Below are 18,226 nucleotides of genomic sequence, written 5' to 3' on the forward strand. Positions count from 1 at the left end.
TGATGCCATGCAAATTCAGGAGAGGAGGGAAGAAAAATCTCTTTTAATGACTCATTGATTGAGCCGGTTTAAAATTAGTTGTTGTTGTTGTCTTTTTTTTTTTTTCCGCCCCCTTGATGGCCATCAAGAGAGGGATGGAAAGAGGAGAGGAGGGAGAGAGAGTGTGTGTGTATGTGTGTGTGAGAGAGTGAGAGGGAGAGAGGGGGATAGAGAGAGTGTGTGAGGGAGAAAGAAAAATAATCTTTTCAAATCTCCTCCCTCTTTTTTTTCCCCCCTCGTTTCTTTGCTTTTCTCTAAAGCTCTGTGGTCTGTGAAACAGTCTTTTCTTCCTCCTCGTCGGGAAAATGGAGACACTTCGTCTCTCTCCTGGCTGTGCAGCTGGGAAGGATTTTTCTTTTCTTTTTTCCTTTTTCGCTCATGGCTTGATTTTTTTCTTTCCCCCTTCCACTCGCCACCACCCTAATCTTGTCTTTTCTTTGAGCTTGTGTCTCAGAGTTGTACCTGCTGGGGATTTATTTTTCACTCATTTCCTCGTTTTCGGTGTCGCCACTAGATTTGATTTGATTTGTTTGGTTTTTTATTTGCAATTTCCTCCGAATCGCTCCGTGCCTCCTGCTTTTAACCGAGGAATGGAAACGGTGCCGCTTTTTGTGGGTGCGCGAAATGCTCGGGCGGTAGGTTTGGGCTAATGCGATTTTTTTTTTCGCCTTTTCGGGATCGAGTTTTTCGATGTGCTTTTTATTTTATTTATTTAATTTTTTATTTTTCTTTCGGAGAGAGAAAATATTTAATTGTAACGCCTCTTTAAAACACAATAAAGCGTCTCTTTCTGGAGTGACCCCTTTGGCTTCGATGTAGAGTGGATGTAAACCCGATCCTTTGTGCTGCTGGGATTATTTTGCGTAAAAGAAGCAGTATTTTGTAAATAGATTTTTTTAGTTGTGGCTTAGAGAGAGTAGTAGGTTGTGAAGGGGGTTTTCTAAAATGGTCACTGTTCACATTTATTGAGTCATGGGCGGTATTCAAGTATGTAAATTATATTTTGTTTTTTGGTATTAATTACAAAATTCAGTTATAGATGATGGCAGAAAACAGGTACAGAGACGTTAAAAGCCGGGCAAAATCGAACGACGTGTAGAGGGCACGCATGTATTTCCTTAGAGCTGTTGCTAATCACTGTGGGGAGGAATGAGATGTGGAGGCCTCTGCCTTTCGCCATTCCGTGCTCGCCGCTCCCCTCCTTCCCCGGGCTCGGCAGCGCGGTGTGGCCGAGGGACTGCCGGGCAGAGAGGAGAGCGGCTCCGGCGGCTGCCCCGGCCGTGCCCGGGCTCGGCGGGCAGGCAGCCCCGGCTGCGCGGGGGAGCGGGAAGATGGCGCTGCTTGGCTCCCTGCCAGCGTTTGTTGCGCAGTTTCACCCGCTCTCCTCCCCCACGGGCGCCATTTTAAAGTCCTTTCTGCTGTCGCCGCGCCGTGTGGGGCGGTGCCGTCGCGCCCAGCTCGGGCCATATTTCTGTGTCTTGTCTGGGAAGCATTTCTGCTTTGGGCTTTGGGAGCCGAGATCTCCCCGAAATCCTCAAAGCCTTGCTTCCCTCCCGTACCTCCGCACTCCTTTCCTAATCCTTCGCCACCGTCTTGAGGGACGGTTTAACAGCCTTGGCTCGCCCGGGCCTGTGCGCGCAGCTTCGATCCCGCCAACAGCCCTTACAAGCTTGTTTTCTTTACCTCTGAAATACGCGTTTCTTGTCATTCAGCGTATAGGAATTAATAAAAGATTTGAAAGAAGTTTTTTTTTTTTCTGAACGATGGCCGAAAAATAAAACATGACATTAAAAAAAGCAGTCCACTTTTAAAAAATGGTCCGGTGTAGTGCATAGGGCAGGGTATTCTTCATTGAAGGGGTTTCAGTAGTGCTTGCCAAAATAAAAGCATTGGTAATTTTTTTGGTGGGTAGGTTGATTGTTTTGTTGCTGGTACTGTCGTAGTAGTATCTTGATGTGGGGAGGGGACTAGCATATTTTCAAGTTTTTATTGCTCCTTTATGTCTAAGGGGAAGTTGCTTTTCCCAAATTACTTAATTAGACAGCTCCACCTTAATATATTTTTAAAGTTTTGTTTTGGTGCTGTTTTTAGGACGAGCACTCCAAATACCTTTTTTTTCAAAACCACCTTTTTTTTTGACATTTCTGTATGATTGCTCAGAGCTCATGAGATTTCAGCTTAATACCAACATCACCTGTACCTGGCAAGAGGAAGGTGTGCTGCCAAGTCAGTTTATGCTGTGCCTGCTAAGGAGTGTGGAATGCTTGTGTAATTCTTGGATTTCTGTTTTTTCATACATCAGAGGTCAGCTTCCCCATTCTCATTGCTCATTCCTGATAGAAGTGGGAGATTTTTTAAAATTTAGAAATAATCTTAAGATGTTTTTAATTATTTAAATGTTTAATTTTTTTTTTTTTTGCCTGTTGAAGGGTTTTAAGCAACATTTCTGTGAAATACATTTACTGCTTGGAATATACAAAAAATTGTCTGGATATAAACTGTCTTTTTAAAAGACTTTCCTGGGGACTTGTTGGCATTTTAGCTTTGAATAAAACACCATCTATGAAACTTATTTATAGAGATTTTGAATGTAGAATACAGTATTTGTTCACATATTTCAGAAATCTTAGAAATTCACTGCTTCTTGAAGTGATTATTTTCATTAACAGGAATCTTGGGATCAAGGTGGTGAATTATTTTTTTAATGGTGGCATATCTATAAATAATAAAATTTCTCTCTTATTCCTTGAATGTCTGGGAGACTGTGTGTGATTTTCTTCACTAATTTGTGAAAACAGTGAAGAAATGGCAGAAACAGGATAAAAATGACCACTTTATATTCTCTCAGGGCCTAGTACTTGCCAAATGACTATATATAATCTGCACAATAGCCTGTTTGCATTAAAGCACAGTATATTCTCATTTTGCATTGAGATCTTGGTTGGTTACTATTTAAATATTCCAGATCTGTTCTTTTTAGATGTGTTTTTGTCTCTCCGAGCTTATAAGTTTGTGGCTGTTATTGCAAGCAGCACTTTGCTTTGGGTGTCACTTGTTTACCCTTCTGGAGGAATGCAGAGCTTGCTCACCATGTTGATACAGTAGCCCGGTAGTGCTTCCATTGATACCCCTTGGCTTACTCACTGGTGTGTGCTCACCTGGGTGTTCAGGTGTGTGCTTGTTTTGGGCATGCTTGGAGTGCTTGCTCTGTGTGTGATACCTGTATCCTGGGCTTGGAAATGCTCTCATTAAATGTGTGGCCTCAGCTACAGAGATGGTTGTATTGTAGCTAAGTATTTACATCACTTTGTGCATGTGCAGCTTTCCTGCCCCAGCTCCTTCACATGTCCTTTCCCAGTACAGTTGATGTATTTATTTTCGTTCCACTGAGAGGAAAGCCCCAAAGTTGTGCTAGTATGAGCTGCATGTGCAGTTTGCTCCAAGGTCCCTTTCTGTATGCATGGAGTTTTCCAGCAGAGGAAAGCCCGTGGCTGGAGCTGAAGAGCTCTGGGGTGCCTGGGTGTGCTCCCTGCTGCCTTTGCAGAGTTTTGCTGGTACACTTCTCATGGTTTCCAGAGAAGTATCTGTAACTGCAGTTGGGTTTCACACTGAGGCTCTAATGGTCAGTGATCGTGCCTCTCCGTGCTGCATTAGGCTTGTGGTAAATCTAATGGCTGCTGCTTTTTAGGGTAGCTGTAGCAGCCAGCGTCAGTGTGTCATTGCTGGCTGAGTAGTGGCTGCAGAGCAGGCATGAGAGCCTCTTTGATAATGTAGTCGCTGTTCAGAGAGTTGGCAGAATTCCTTACTGTGCTTCTGCTGGAATAAGCTGCATCTGTACTTGAAAGGTTTTTTTATTGCCGTATAGACATGGGGATTGTCTACAAAAACAAGTGTGTTTTCCTTTCTTATGGTAGAGGAAAAGCAGTGACAATAATAAACTGTTCTAACATTCATTGTGACCTGCCACTGTTTTAATTTGAAAGTGTGAGCAGTTTTGGGAGGGCCCTTGTTAACACCACCATAAATGCATAAGCACCAATCTGAACTGAGGTTTTTTTCAGGTCATTGCATAGTTAAATGAATATGTGTGGTTTTTTTCAAGTATGAATTTGTTCCTGCTTTTTTTTAGTTGGAAAAAACCCCCAACTACTCTGTCTGTAATATTTTGCTTTATTTGAGAATTGTTGAGGTTTTAGACAAAATAAAGATTACCATCATTAACTAGCACAGAGACTCTATCAAGTTTTTTTTTTAAATTATTCCTTTCTTTTCTTGCACTAGTTTAAAAAGGTTCTAGGGCTAAGGGAATCCTTACCAAAAGAAATGGAAAGCAGGCAAAATCTGTAAAAACCTAACACAGTAACCTTTTTCTCATTGAAGGTATTGAGAAGGGGTGGTGAAATGGAGAGGGAAGGTCTGGAGAGGATTTAACTTCATTGCAAAAGACTGATTGATTAGTTTTGTAAAGTCTGATCTTATGCCTTGTCTCAGATGGAACTTGCAGTAGTTTTACTGTGAACTTGATCCAAGCGTGGAATTTCAAGACGTGGTGTTGGAGCTTGAATTTGAGATAACTTCTGTAGTTGAGTTATCTTGGCCCCGCTGAAATAGGTGGTGAAATTTCCATTGGCAGTCAGCAAGGCATTGGCTTCAATGAAGAATGACAGCATGGAGGATCTTCAGCTTGGATTTGGGGTGTTGATAAGGACTGCACTGCTGAAGTAGTTACACATCTGTCAATTAATCCTGTTCACTTTTCAGTAGTTTCCCCAAACATAGTAACTGAAAGGAGTATAAATGGCTGTTCAGCTAATTATTGGCAGTTGGTAGCAGATACTAACTAGCTCATCTGGATCATGCTTATGGCAAAGTTTGGTTTTTAAACTAGTATGGACTAGAGTGGCAGTGAAAAGGTATTAATTGGGCATTGGTTGATAAATGAACTGAGAAATGTTCAGTCCATAAAGAAGTTATGGGCCCGCAGAATATTTTTTCAACATCTCTGAAAACTATATCTCACAATAAGAAGCATGAAACTTGAGTATTCTCGAGTAGAAACAAGGTAAAAACCATCAGAGGGACTGAGCGAACATTTCTTGGAGTATTGTTTTGCACAAAGAACATATGCTAGCAGTCTGTACTATAGCATACAGTACTTTGTAGAAATGCTGAAGCACCTCATATCTTCTGGGCAGGTGAATGTTTCCTTCCTAAGGAACTGCTGAGATCATGCCTCCTGTGTCTCTTGTGGGATGAAACCAGCACCTTTCAGAATGTTTTATGAATATTGAAATTCCTGAGGAGCTGTGTATGTGGTGGAGCAGCTTGGAGGACAGAGCCCAGAAGAGGCCATAGGGAGTGATGAGCATAGTCACTGCTGGAGGAAAGGTCTGAGCCCAGCCTTTAGCCTGGGAGATCCCGTGGGATAAGGCAGCGGCCTGACCTTCAGGTTACTCTGGATTTTCTCTATGTGGTTTAAAAAATCTGTTTCCTGATACAAGTCTTGTTAATGTTTTTGATATTGCCAAGAGCAGCTGTGGATGCAGTAGGAAAAGAATTGTATTGAATAAATCAGAAATGGTGTGCTGAGCATGTGTATCTCAGGGAAATGACTGTAGACAGCCACACAGGGTGTTCACTTGTGTACCTGTAGCTGGATTAGCCATTACTATCATACCTACTGTTAATTGAGCTGCACATTTCCTTTCTTTTCCCTAACATACTAAAATATCACTGTAGTTCTTGGAAGTTTGCTAAGTTGCCGCATTTGACAAACTCAAATCAGTATTTTTTTAATGGTATACTAAAGGGAATGTAGGAGTTGGATAAACAGCCTATTGTAGCTTGTCTGTGGTTTTTATTTACCCTTCTGTGTGTGGAGCTGGATGTGTGAGCCCCTCTTAGGTGCTGGTCTGCCAGATCTTAAAAACCATGAAGAGGCATAATGTTGTGGCTAGCAATTCCTGAGAGGAAGCACTTTTGTGTTTCTTTTCTTTTTGCTATTTTCCTGATTCCTGAATTGTTTCTATTTTTTAGAGTAGATTTTCTTAGAAAGGTTTTTCATCATTCTTTTGAATATTTAAAATTACCAATTTCTTCTCATACTTTGTTGCATACAGATGTCTGAAATGCTGATGATTAAATTCAGTTCTACAGCTAATTTCAAGCATTGCAAATTTGTCTTAGAAGTACTATTCAGATTTAGATTCTTGGAATGAAAACTTATTTTTGAATATTAAGAAGGTAATGCTTGCATAATGTGCTGTGTTTCTAGATTAGATTTTCAAATTTCTTAGTTTTCTAGCTGTATTTTAGAGCACAGTTCTGGTAGATTTTGCAACAGTGTAGTAACCTTTGATTACTCTGGAAAAGAAAATATTCATAAGGAGTAATTTCATATTGTAGGATATAAGTACAGCATAGTTAGTTTATGAGTGAATAGTAAGTCTTTGTGTTTCACAAAGTGCATTTTAAAATGATTATTTGTCCTTACTCCTGTTGTCTTGAAATGACCATTTTTGGATAATTATGACTTCCGAGTGAGGTTTTAATTTGCAAATAATTTTTCAATATTTACTTCTTTTCCATTGAGTACTTGTCATTGTTCTGCAGCACATAATTTTTTTACAGTAATGGGAGGGAGAAGTGGAAACACCTCTTAATACCAATTTTTGTATTCTGTCCATGTAAAAATCAATTTCTTGAAAACAGAGGGCTTGACATGGTAAGCAGCTCTTAAGTTGATTATAAGATGGAGTTTTGGTTACTTACAAGAATCTGAAATTCACTTTGCGAAATACTAGATTGCTCAAAAGTAGTATTGACGTGAAATTTAAGAATAAACTATATGATGATAAGGATTTGAGTTTATACTTTTTTCTTACACTTCTGTGTTGCAGAGAATGCAAGTGAGGTCTGGTTGTTCCTGTCTAGGAGTTTCCTTCACTGAATCCGAGGCTGCCTGTTGGATAGGAACCTGAGGGAGAACTGACAGGGTAAGGCAGGCAGTGGTAACAGCACCTTGGCAATCTGAAGTGCACACTAGGATGATACATTACCCAGGGGATGGTGAAACAGCTTGGGGGTTTTTCCCCCTAGTTCAGAAGCACACAGAGCAAAATATTAGCACTGTGGAAATTAATGAGAGTTTTGGTGGAAATTTGTGTGAGGAAAGGACTTTGTTTCTGGGTGTTTGATCTCTGCAGTCAGTGTGGGGTCACTTAATGCTGCTGCAATACTTTTATGTAATTTAGCAAGGGATGGATGGGGTTAAATAGAGTTATCTTACTCCGTGCTCAGAAAGGTTGTGAGGGATGAAAACACCATGAATTTGATGTATCACACTCAATTCGCAGCAGTACCATTCTCTGCAGTGATTGTTGCAGTAACTGATTTGTTCTGGTTTTGTTTTGTGGTGATTGTTTTTCCAGTGGCAATGCATTTCTTCAGGTATTCCATACTTGTGTTGGGATTGTACATTAAAATTCTGAATGGAAAATGATACAGAGCAACAGAACAATTTAAAAGATCTTTCAGGACAGGTTCATTATAAAGCACAAGAGAGATCTTGTCAGAATTCCTGCTGACAGGATGTGTACAGAGGCATACTGAAGTTGTGAGGATCAGTGGGTGTATGTCATAACTCCAGCAGTAATTGCTTCAGGTGCTGGGGATGTTCCTGTGTGCAGTTTGATTATCTCCCATTATAAAGGTTTAGCTACAGCAGTCATTACCTTGCTCTAAAGCATCGATTTCCAAAGGTCACTGTTCACTCCAAGGAGTCATGCTGCCAATCAGGAATTGATCTCGTGTATTTGCACAGAACTCTTGAGTCTAGATTTTTCCAACGGTTTTGCAGAGAGATTTATTTATGTGTGACTTAGCAAGGTTTGATGTTGATTATATCACACTTTTTGGAAATCATTGTTCTAGATGTTGCTCTTCTAAGCTATCCATTAGCTTGTGCTTTTTACAGGAAGTGAGAATGGGTTTATTGCTTTGTATCTGAAACAATCTATTAAGGCTGTATGAAATTATAAGTGACTTTGAGAAGAATAATTCTGTTGTTGCAAGCTGGAATATAACTTGAGTAAATTTAAAATCCAGTGTTTGCAGCTCTTAGAATATAGATAGTATCTGAAGAGTGTGTGAATAGTTGGACTGCTTCTGGGGGAATCTGGTTTTAATGGCACTGCAGGTTGTAGGCCCTGCATGTGTTACATGATACTGTGGATTGTGTAGCATGTTGGTTAAAAATTTACTATGGTTACCTGGCCCTGCCCCCTGCTGTAAGCAAAACAAGCTTCACAGTTAGAACAGGTTGGTCAGGGCCATTTGTGCTTTGAAAATTTCCAAAGAGGGTGATTCCAACCCCTTGCTTGAACATTCTTGTTTGTGAATGTTTTTCCTTGCATCTGGTTGGGATTTTTTGTGTTCCATGTTTTGGCTCTTGCTTTGTGCCGATGAGAGACAACCTGCTTGGCTCATCTTAGTCCCCCTTTTAGCAGGCTGCAGGTAGCACCTGGGTTTGCCTTCTGCTGTCCAGGCCTAAGAAAAGCAGTTCCTTCCTGTGAGCACATGATTTTACTTGCACTCTGTTGGACTCCTTCACATTGTTTTGTATTCTTAAGAGCAGTGTCTGTGTGTAAAAGCCCAGCAGATTTCAGCTGGGAGCTCAGAGTGCTGCTGGAAAGGGAACAATCGCTCCCCTGGCCGCTGCTTGTGCCGAGGTGATGTGTGTATTCAGTGTGTGCTGCAGCCCCACATGTGCTGTAGGCTGACTGAAGCACTGCTGCCTTCCCCTGTGTTTAACTCTCCACCTACCTCATTCCCTCTCTTGTGCTGGCGCCAGTGCTGCTGTAGCCCTGTGGCAAGCCAGAAGCAATCAAGGAGCTCATCCTAAGTTGAAACAGATCAATGTATTTTATCAGATCAGTTTTTGTTCCAGATGACTCTTCAATGCCTTGAGCTGACCCAGGGAAGGTGGATGAGAGGAGGGCAGGACTGCTCTATTCATCTTCTATTGCTCTTTGCTCTGTAGTAGGTCAGAGTGTTGAAATGAAGGCAGAGGCTTTAAGGCCAAGTAATAAGAGTCTCCCAGAGGATTGGCTTGCATAGCTGGGATTTCCTTGTCAGTTTTATTACTTTCAACTTCTCTTATGTTCCGCTCAGGAACGTGTAATAAAGGGCACTGTGGTTATTTCCCAGAAGGGATAGGCAGGGCTTCTTGCACAAGTACATGTTATCCAAGTTGAAATATATCCTATATTCACCAGTGTGGTAGAAATATGAAATAAAATGGTAGGGGCTTTGCTAATAAGCTATAGGGAATATCTGTGCTGGGTTGTGACTAATTAGCGAGGATTGCCCTTTGTAAATTAGTTGGATGCACCAGCAGGGCTGAATTTGGCCTACTTCTTAAAAGCAGATTTTTTTTGTGGCTTTTTTTTTTTTTTTAAGACACTGTAGTATTGATAATTAGATATTTGCTAGGCTGCATTGTAACAGTGCTCCAGCAGTTTGTGTGACTCTTCCCAAAGTGTATTTTCTGCAGCTTTCTCTAGTGTGGGCTCTTGGCAGGGCCCTGGATGCATTGATGGGTCCCAGTGGCCCAGCCAGACCTCACCTAGAGCCCTCCACTGGCTGAAGTCTCCAGAGACTGATCCAAATATAGAAGTGAGTCAATGTTTAAGGGTCTAGGCCAATGGTCTCCAGATGTTTGTGATTGCACACTCCTATTGGCAAGATTTTTGAGCATGTGTCCCCAATATATTTATATTAATTTGCATACACAAGTATATTTGTGTATAGTACAACTTCATATACCAGTGAAGTTTTAATAATTTCTTCTTGCACCCCACTGGATTTTCTTGCACACATCCTGCTTTGAAGACCACTGGTTTAGGCTTCATAACTCTTTAACTTCACTCATTGTAGCAGATTTTATTTTCAAATTCTCATGGCTTAATATGGTTTGTACCCATTTCATACATTACTCATTGCTGTGGCCCACTGTATGTTAACAAACAGTGAGGAGGACACAAAACTAGAAAAGATAGTTGGCAAGAAAAGTGACAAACTTTTCTGTCATTTGTGCCGTAGGAAAGGTTTTAGGAAAATTCCTCCGGACAGCCTTACTTTTGTTAACTCACTTTTAAATGATCATCTGTGTCAAGGTCACATGGTGCTCAAATTCCACTTTTCAAAGTAGACTGCATGGCTACTTTTGGGTGAATTTGGTTTTGGGCATGCAAGTACTCTGATTGTTTGCTGCTGCCTCTGTTGCTTTCCTGGCATTACCAGGGCACTAATCGTTTGGTAATCCTTGTTGAAAATAGGCATTAGTTAAAAAGATTTAAACCTGCAGTGTCCTGGTTTTGGCTGGAGCAAAGTTATTTTCTTCCTAGTGGCTGGAACGGTGCTGTGTTTTGGCTTTAGGTTGAGAATAACACGCTGATGTTTTAGTTGTTGCAAAGCAGTGCTTGCACCAAGGCAAGGCCCTTTCAGCTTCTCATACTGCCCTGCCTGTGTGGGGGCTGATTTGTGTTTGTAATAATAAATCCTGTGACCAGGACTGGAGGGGCCCTGCCTCCAGCTGGATGAAGGAAGGGGACTTCCAGCTTTGACTACCAGGTTTCTTGGACTGTGGATATGGCACATGGAAGCCACAGGACATACAGGACTCATTTTCACAGCAACCTCATGGACTCCTAGGTGAAAAAGTTGGATATGTCTTCTTCCCTATCATGCATCAGCCTCTGGGAAAATCCAACAACACAATGGACTGTTCAAGGCCACTCTGAGAGCAAGGGGTACTGGGACATACAGACATTGGGATAGGGGAACTGCTAAAAGGGCTGGCCCTGCCCAATCAAAACTTTCACATCCTGTAGAAGTAGATACAGTTCCTATAGTGCGCACAGAAAATGGTGTTGTGGAAAGCAGTCTGGGTTTTTCCTGTCTCAGGTAAAGGTAGACCCATCCATGGGATTGGATTTGCTCAAGGACCTGGGTGCACTTAGTGGGTAATGCAGAGGGATGAAGTCTGGTGTGTACTCAGGGATATTTGATTTTGGGGTGGAACAACCAGTGAGGATGTTAAGTGCTGTATAATGCTGTATTTCATCACTGGTTGCTTTATGCCATGGCAATGGTATTGCTGTAAGATTCATGAAGAATGAGTGCTGATGAAACTGAGCAAAGTGCAGCAGCAATGATGGAACCAGACAAGCACAGCAGTGATGAACCAAACTTCAGCATGTAATCATCCCAACAGCATTTACCATCTCTGTCACTTTGAAGGAATGATATGACAGATGGAGCCCAAAATCCTGGACTAAATGAACTCAGTGGACGTCTTAGAGGGTGGCCCATAGATTATGGGCCTGCATAGATTATGTATGTCTGCATATATGGTGAAAGACAGGAGAGGTGGCTGTGGTTATGGGGGATGCATTGGAAAGTGTGGGACCGGGGCATGATGACATTGGTATAGAATAAGGGGTGGATATTGTCTTGGCTTTGACTGGGGTAGAGCTACTTTTCTTTCTAGTAGCTGTGTTTCGGATTTAGGATGAGAATAAAGTTGGTAACACACTGGTGTTTTAGTTGTTGCTGAGCAGTGTTTGCACCAAGTCAGAGACTTCTCAGCTTCTCACAGCACCCCACCAGTGAGGAGATGGGAGGTGTGAAAGAAGCTGGGAGGGAAATAGTCAGCAGATCAGACCCCAGCTGACCAAAGGGATGTCCCACACCATATGGCATCATGTGGAACAATAAAACTTTATTATCTGGCATAAACTTGTAGGAGTTTGCAGTATGTTGGGTAGATTTTTCATGTATCACGTTTAGCTCATAAAGCCAAGTGTGTGTTCAGTAGTGGGTGTAGTAGTGAAGATTATGTATTGCTGTTAGGATTTTCTGACACCAGTATTTACATGCATTTTATTTTCCTTCTGATCATTCTGTGCATATTTTGAAGAATTCGGTGCATTTAACAAGTTTATCTTAATTTGTGTCAGTTGTTTTAATACCTCCAGAGTATTAATTGAAGAAAGCTCTGTGGTATCACTTCAGCTAATAGTGAACCCTTATTATGATAAAATCATAGAGAATATTTGGTTATGTAAAGGAAAGACATTTTATGATGTTTAAATAATGCTGTCAGTATTTCCACAGACACATGGGTTGGGATATACAAAAGTAGGTTTGCAGTGTGAAAACAAGGATAATTTTGACTTTGTATAAATTTTTGCTTTTGGTTAGCTAGGAGACTTTGGAACCTTGTTCTTGAGACATGGGTATGCTTTCAGCAGTTAGAGGAAATAACAGCTTTCTGTAAGTAGTACTATCAGTACAGTTAAAACAGAATGCTAATGGCTTATTAATTTATTCTTAGTAGTACACATTTATATTTAAATTTCTTGACATCATACTATGTCATGCCATTTGCTTAGCATTGAATTGCAATATCAGTGCTCAAGCTGGTGGCTCTATGCAAGAGTAAGCAGCTGGGTTGCTGAATCATGGGAGAAATTGCTTTTCTTAATGTGCATAGTCACCTCCTGAATGCTGATTTTTGTCAACCTTGAGGTAGTTCTCTGTAGCTGTGCTTTGTTTTTCTGTCCTCCCTGAGAGATGATACTGAACAATCCTCACACTGACATGAGCTCCATTTCTGCCTCACCATCACTGTAAGCTAAAGCACAGAGACAGACAAAATCCAGATAAGGCTCTGCAGTATAGAGGACGCAGTACCCTCTGCTAGTGTACAATATAAGCTATTTTCAGAACCAGTAGAGTATAGAAAAATTTCAGGATAGAGTTTACAGAATAACAAGACAGCCAAGGTGGGAATGAATATGTGGAGATCACGTTATACTCTGTCCTGCTCAGAGCAGACTCTACCAGAGCAGGCTGCTCAGGGTCAGAGCACGCAGGCCAAGGCTGTGGTCCAGCTGTGTCCTGGCTATCTCCAAGGATGGAGACTCCATTACCTTGCTGAAAAACTTGTGCCAGTATTTGGCTACCCTCAGAGTTTTAAAAATGTTTTTTTCTTTTGTCTACATGGACTTTTTGGTTTATTGTGTTTTGATTTGTGCCCTTTGCCTCTTGTTCATTCCCTGGGTATCACTGAGAAACATTTGGCTCAGTATTCTTAGCGCTCTCCCACCAGGTATTTATGTACAAGATAAGGATTCCCCCCCCCATGGTTTTCTGTTCCTCAGGCAGAACAGTCCTGGTGCTCTCAGTCTCTTGTATAGCAGGTGCTTCTGTCCCTTCAGTGTTTTAATCATTATGGAGATCAGGATGAGGAATGACTCATGTGGATCTGGTCAGGGACAGTATGTTTCTGTTTGTCAAGAAATAAGAGAGAGAGCAGAATGAATTAAAGCCAGAACTGTGTTATAACATTTGAGTGATAAGTATGACAGCGCAGTTTTAAAGGGAATTTGAGAAAGAAACAAGCATGGAATGCAATGATCAACTTGATGTGAGTAGAAAATATGCTAAATATGAGATTGGATAACTTAAAGGAAGCCGGGGTACCAAGAAGTTTTGGAAACAATAACATCAGTTGGTATTTGAACTGGTGGATTAGATGGGATCCTCACAGTTATGGGCAAGGGGGATGATAGTCTGGTATTGGAATATGAATCCCAATATTATCAGTTAGATTGGTGCCTGGGTCAGTGTGACCCTCGCTGCTGAGCCAAAGGCAGCTTCTGTGGTGCTTTACCCCAGAGATACCTTGGCTGATGGAGATTGCAGCAGGGCACTGAACAAGTCCAGGCTTGTCAGGAACTCCGTTTACCTCAGGAGAGAGAGCTTCTGGCGATGGTGAAGAGAAAAAGGAGAGGATTCTGCTGGAGGGTTGTCCATATGTTTATTCCACGGTTACAGAGGTCTGAATCGGGGCAACTGCTCCACCAGAATGCCGGCTGCATGGTCTCATTAACCTTTTAAGCTCGGGGACAGGGGAAGGGGAGGGGACAGGTGAGCTACCAACCAGGTGAAAGGGGCAGGGTCTCAAGGGACTAGGGACACCTATACGGGCCAATGTCCCCCAGGCCTGAGGAGCATCCTTTGAAATCGACCAACCACACGACGCCTTGCTGTTATGTTAGCCTGATTGACAGGGCACACTCAGCAAGGGGCGAGGGGGAAGGGAGAAGGGAATATTGGCACACCTGAGAAAGGGACCCGGAAGCTAAAAACACACCACAACAGTCTGGGATGAATAGGAGAGCCCAGAATATGCAAACAGAAGCTTTGAAGGAGCAGCAGTTGGAGGGGAGAGTGAGTGTGAGACTTTTTGGTGCAGCAGTCCCTGATGGAGTGGGCAGTGTGTGAGGAGTTGGTGGCTGTGACACTGTGAGGCCCAAAGTGCTCTGCACTCGATAGTTGCCCTCAGGGTGGGCAGTGCACATGGATTCCCTCCCTACCCATCGTTAAAGGGGCTGTCAGAGCTCTGTACTGTTAAACTCAAGTTTAAGTGCTCTCCTGAATATTGCTGAGGAGAAACTGGAAGTGGCCACACTGACACTGAGCTAGTGCTAAGAAAGGTCTGTTAGAAAACAGTGTTTGTTTTAATGCTTTGTCACATTTTGGCTATCGTTTTGATTCTAGGCTGTAGCAGCATCCTTGTGACATAGACCTAAGTTTATTTACCTTTTTGGCTGCTCACATTAGTGGCTACAACCGCTAATTTGTAACAGTCTTTGTAGGCTCTGTAGTGTTTAGTTATTCTCTCTCTGGGATTAGCTGGAATAAATTCCTGTAGAAGCATTTTAATTGGAGTCTTAGATTGCATTCAGTGTTGATATTTTTGCTACTTTAAGTCTTAAAAGTTCTTCTTAATCAGTTTGGTTAATCATTTGTCTTTTTCTGATTTCAAATTCAAAAAAAACCCTGGATGGTAAAACATTGCATAGGATTTTGTAAAGTTTTGCATGTGACTGAATTTGATTTTGAGATAAATCAGCAGACAGCTGTAGAAGGTGCAGGTCTACTTAAAGACTTTGTCAGTAGTAGACAACTGTCAACTTCTTAAATTGTTTAATAAAAATACTGAGATATTCCAAATTGGTTTTGTTGTTGAAAACAAACTTTTGTGTGATGCATATCAAATATCCACCTTCTCCTTTATTCTAGTTGTCATGGATGATGACGATGATGAATCCTGTCTCCTTGATCTTATTGGGTAAGTTTTCCACAAGAGTTGTTGCGGAAAAGTTGGGAATAATAATTTTTCAAAATAATCTTCTAGAAGTTGATTCTGTCTTGGTATTGTCTAAAGATGAGGTGACTTGCAGTGAAATTAGTTGACATCCTTCATATCTTCCACGTGGAGATGTGTGGAGTGCAAAGCCTTTAATCCCCGTGGATGCTAGCTGACAGTCCACTTGCTGACATTCTTCTCACAGGGACTAAGGAATGTGTGTTCGTGGAGAGTGGATTCCCTTCTCAGGCAGTGCTAATACCAGATCAGTGTTGATGCATGTTACTGCTACTACAAACTTCATAGCAAATAACTTTTTTTAAACAAATCCCCAAAGATGTCAACTTTTTTGAGTCATGGGACTAGATAATTTTTTAATACTAGGCTTGTATTTTAAGGGAAGAGTAAAATTATTTTTTCCTGAATTTGGAATACTTAAACATTTCATTTCTACTAGTAATACACATTTGCATCTAAATGTTAGGAAAAAAGAATAGCTCTCTGTACTGTTTCCTCTTCACAACAAAGAATTTACCAGCATTTTGGTCGAAGATAGTTGGTTTTAATAGAACCAGGGACTTTGAATGGACATATGTGTTATTATTTCCCTAACAGATTTATGTGGAGTTATATAGTTCTGTGTGGCAATCTCCAAAAGTAATTGGGATAGCTGAAGCTTGAACAAGTTTTGTGTGGATTGCTATGTGACAAGTTGCCTTCCTTTGGCTATCATTTGTGTCAGTATTCAGGAACAGATGATATGCTATAAATGCATATAAAACACAAGAAGAGAATTGAGCTTTTCATGCCCAATGCTTTGTTCAAACTCTGCTAGAAATTAGACCGGTATCAGTCTCATAGCTGCTGCTAAAAAATCATTCCCAGTTCATACGAGAGTTTTTTGCTAAGTGTAGGAAATAATTAGACTTTTTACCTTTCTCACACACCTGAAAACTTGTAGTGAAACCAGTGAGAGCTGTAACTTCAGAAAGCCCAAAACAGCCCCGAGTGGCTGCTGTGGTTTGAGGGTTGCTCTGGATGCTGTAGCAGAAGCAGAGCCAGTGAAGGCTCCGTTACGTTCTGTGGAGTAACTGATTGTGGCCGTGTGAAAACACTTCCTCCTTGGAACATGAGCATAAAGATGATCATGGGACAATTAAGTGCTCTGTCATGAGCACGAATCATGACGATCCTGCTACAAGATCACAGGTGGTCCAGGAAATGAAGTGCTCTCTATACAGATGAGTGTGTGTGTGAAAATTAGTGTTGCTGCTCCTGGCAGCAATTATTGTCTTAAGCATCTAGAAGAATAGAAAACTTTTTTTTTTAATCTGATCTGTGATTTGGTAAGTGCCATTTAAAATTCCTTCCTTACTAAAGACAATATTTAAGGTTATGGAGTGTTCTTAATTTTTAATTGCATTTTGCATGATTGGAGGACAGTGAGGGTGATTAGTATTAATGGCCTGGTTATTTTACTGATAAAACTCATGAGCATAATACAACCCTATATGAGATCATGAGTTCTGTGCTCCTTAATTTTTGAAATGCTGTGAAATCTACTATGAAAATGACATTTGCTTCAAAATATATGTAACCACTTCAATATTGTAAGCATAATAGTATAATAAAGTTCCTGCCAAGTACGGTCATGTCTTTTGTAAACCCATGAACACAGTTTTTTTTAAGAAAAAAAGGGACTGGAGGTGTGTTTGTCCTTCTAGAAGAGTAGTTGTGAGCTTGAAAGATCTTTGACTTTATGCATCTTTATTTTCTAGGACCATCAAGCAAGAAGGAGACATTTTTAGTTACTGCTTTTTTACATGATAATCTCCTGCTTCTAAAAAATGTTTCATTATTACTTGTTAATCAATGAACATGTTTTAAAAATCAGAGAAACCCATGTCAATGTACTCCTTATGCTAAGGGAAATGCTGTATAATTATTGCATTATAATAATCCCATGTAACACAGCCTTGTATTCTTTTTATTTGGTCTATGCATACAGCTAAATTAATGTATTTGTATTTGTTTGAATTTCTGACACTGATTCTATCCAACTACATTTTTAATATGAGTTCTGTTTAGTGCTAGTGCTAAGTTAATTAAATACACTGAAATTCATAATATTTAGTCAATTATTTCTATGGTTGGTTTCACTTGGAAAAGGTGCCACTTTTTCTTCATAAGGGGACTGTTACTCTGGCAATCATAAATTTTTATTAACTTGTGTCAAAGGTGACAGAAAAGCCATCAAAGAATCAGGTTTGTAAATACCCTCCTAGATACTAGCTAAACAAGGCATTACAGTTTAGCTGTAGAAGAGGTGGTACCTGTTTTAGTTCTCACATTATTTGGTGGTAATATATTCCTTAGTTTTTGTACTGTGTGCTGTCATAAAATACCATGTTTTTCAAGAGAATATGAGTATCACCCTCATGAAGGGAAATATAGTAGAGTGCAGCTAAAATTTTGTGATCAACATGGTTTATTTGCTTGAAATGCCTTGTTGCAATGGCAGCAGAAATGATCAGCATCTGGAGGTTGTGCTGATACAGAAACACAGAGCCCCAGATGACACAAACTTTCAGCTTTGCATTGGATTCAGTGAAAGGTGTGTTTTTACTAGAAACCTGATTTACATGAGTACAGTATGTACTTACTAAATACTTAATTAAATTAGCCTCATTAGTAAAAAGGACTTCCAAAAAGTGTAAATGTCTTTATTTTCTTCCCCCTTCAGGGACCCGCAAGCGCTGAATTATTTTCTACATGGACCTAGCAGTAAATCTGTAAGTACATTGCTGTGTGTTAGACATAGATAAACTTAATTGACTGTATTAGTTCTAAACATTATTTTTGTCTTTTACCAGAGCAATGAAGACTTGACTAATGCAGAATATTCTGTAGCCAACTCAAATTCAATTTTCGCCAACTCCAATGTAAGTGCTCAGGACATAAATGACA

General features: G+C 40.7%; 1 protein-coding gene across 6 annotated transcripts in view; it reads left to right on the forward strand.

Annotated features, from left to right (window-relative positions):
• The window catches only part of BICRAL (BICRA like chromatin remodeling complex associated protein), a 44,797-nt gene that overhangs the window by 10,324 nt on the left and 16,247 nt on the right, over nucleotides 1-18,226 (forward strand). For 2 of the 6 annotated variants that reach the window (XM_074537155.1, XM_014264409.3), the window contains exons 2-5: nucleotides 6,939-7,034; nucleotides 15,193-15,241; nucleotides 18,003-18,051; nucleotides 18,133-18,201. In XM_074537155.1, the coding sequence (XP_074393256.1) occupies nucleotides 15,198-15,241; nucleotides 18,003-18,051; nucleotides 18,133-18,201 (162 nt within the window). In that variant the 5' untranslated portion in view covers nucleotides 6,939-7,034; nucleotides 15,193-15,197. Of the gene's footprint in view, nucleotides 1-105; nucleotides 675-6,938; nucleotides 7,035-15,192; nucleotides 15,242-18,002; nucleotides 18,052-18,132; nucleotides 18,202-18,226 lie in introns of those variants that run through there. The other 4 variants (XM_014264411.3, XM_005483067.4, XM_026791047.2 and 1 more) reach the window with 3 other exon arrangements.

The sequence above is a fragment of the Zonotrichia albicollis genome, chromosome 3 (assembly GCF_047830755.1).
Source record: "Zonotrichia albicollis isolate bZonAlb1 chromosome 3, bZonAlb1.hap1, whole genome shotgun sequence".
Lineage (NCBI taxonomy): Eukaryota > Metazoa > Chordata > Aves > Passeriformes > Passerellidae > Zonotrichia > Zonotrichia albicollis.